This window comes from Aplysia californica, unplaced genomic scaffold, assembly GCF_000002075.1.
Source record: "Aplysia californica isolate F4 #8 unplaced genomic scaffold, AplCal3.0 scaffold00343, whole genome shotgun sequence".
Taxonomy (NCBI): Eukaryota; Metazoa; Mollusca; class Gastropoda; order Aplysiida; family Aplysiidae; genus Aplysia; species Aplysia californica.
The window spans coordinates 72427-74444 of NW_004797613.1; the positions used below are offsets into that span (position 1 = coordinate 72427).

General features: G+C 35.7%; 1 protein-coding gene across 1 annotated transcript in view; it reads left to right on the forward strand.

The window, feature by feature from the left end:
- The window catches only part of LOC118478042 (NXPE family member 1-like), a 5238-nt gene extending 4396 nt beyond the window's left edge, over nucleotides 1–842 (forward strand). The window contains exon 4 of the mRNA XM_035970930.1: nucleotides 726–842. Within this exon, the coding sequence (XP_035826823.1) occupies nucleotides 726–842 (117 nt within the window). The remainder of the gene's footprint in view (nucleotides 1–725) is intronic.
- The last annotated feature ends 1176 nt before the right edge of the window (nucleotides 843–2018 follow it).

A 2018-nucleotide genomic window follows, 5' to 3' on the forward strand; every position in this document is an offset into this window, starting at 1 on the left:
AAACACACACACACACACACACACACACACACACACACACACACACACACACACACACAGCGCGCTCGCCCACAATCATACAACTCGAGGTCAACAAAAAGAAAACGTGCTTCTTTAAATGAGAGTGTCACATAAACTCTAAATGTTCATTAAATTTGTCTCTAAATTATCTCTACCAGATCATTATTTTTAAGCGAAAGCTCAAAGAACTTATAATATCTATGAGTGTTTCATAATATGTATCATGTTATTTATTATATCAAGCTATCAGTACTGTATTATTTTCTTGTATGATGTCTTTATCTCTTTACAGTTAATATGATCTGTGATTACGTTATTTGCACATTAATCCTATCCGTACGCCATGGGGTCATTTTGTACCCCCGGGGTGGTATTCTGCACATTTTAGAATACTTCTAGCACGCAGATCTCTTTAAAATTTTCAGTATTTCTCAAAAAAATCATTTTGACAGACTTTTATGCAAAGCGTACGGATCGGATTAACGAGAAAATTTTCTACTTTGGAAAGTGGTGGCATAGAGATCACCACGTCGAATGGATACGATAGTAAAACACGACGTACGGATTGGGTTAAGCATGTTATCTGTATCCCTTTCTTGCAATCTGTATCTCTGGGATGTAACCAAATTAGTTCTGTGTTTGTTTGTCCTGTTATCTATTGTTGTTTTTGGGTTTTTTTTCTCTAAATCTTTTTCTATATCCAGGTCTACTTCTTCGACTTCTGGGACTACACGACAGCTGCTGAGAGCGTTGGCTTCCATCCCATTGGCCACATCACCTCTGAGAAGCTCAAATTTATATTTTCCACCGTGTGCGACTAGATCTAGAGTTTCCTATTTAATTAAAACTTTTGTTTAAATTAATGAAAGATGCCATTACATGTATAAGGTAAACATTATTTGTATTATGTGAAGATAGATGTCGTTTGCTATAAAACTGCATTAATATTTGTGTAAATAAGTAAAGATGTCGTTAGTACATGAACACCAATTGTCTAAATAAAGGAATATAAGGACGGATATCGTTTCCTATACAAAATGTTGTTAATGAAAAGGAAAAAAAACGTTCCTGACTTTTTAAAAATAGGCAATAGGGGAAGATGTCGTTACCAATTTTAAAAGAACAACATTTGCCAAAATATGGAAGGATGTAGTTAATTAGTGGGTCTTTTCTCAACTCCAAAACATAATTACATGAGTTTGATTTGTAATTGAAGAGATTACATGTTCTAACTTTATTTAAAATATTTTCAAACAAATTATGTTTTCTATTTTTTTAAGAATTATTTTTTCAGTGTTTTCTTTTTTGAGAAACTTGAAGATAAGAACCTGACATCAGTGTAGTAGAGCCAAAGTCAAATGTCGTGTACAGTTGCATTTTGTTTATTTATGTAAGAATACGTACTGAATAGCTTGGCATTGTGGTGATATGAAGTGGAGTCCGCTTCAAACGAGATAAACGGGACCGCCACACTTTTATTCGGCTTAAAGAAATTGCTCGAATAGAAGAAACAGTCACGGATTTTATTTTATTTGGGTTAACCGCCGTTTCTTTTTTATTAGCTGGGTTCGGTTTAAGTGGACTCTACGGTACATACACGAGCACCTCGACATTCTGGGCGTTAAAAAGAATTCAGAACGCTTGTCGTCTTCGGTTTGAAAGACTGTTAAGACAAACCTCTCCTCTTACAAAAAATGCATAATGCCACAAGTGATGCATATACTGTTCTTAATACAATGACACAACAACGGAATTCATTAGTGAACGCACAACGTCGAAAGTAATACATGCTACATTAAGGAGAGGTAGCTATGCTCAGGGTGGGTTTTTTCTGTTTCATTAGTTTTTAAAAAGCATTGTACACTGACGTCGGGTCGTATAATAGATTAGGCACTGTGTCGTCGCACTTTGGAGACCAGAGTTCGATCCTTGCATGGGGAGAATTTTAAATTGGGAATGTTGTATCTATCTCAGCCCGGGTTGGCCTTGAGACAGGC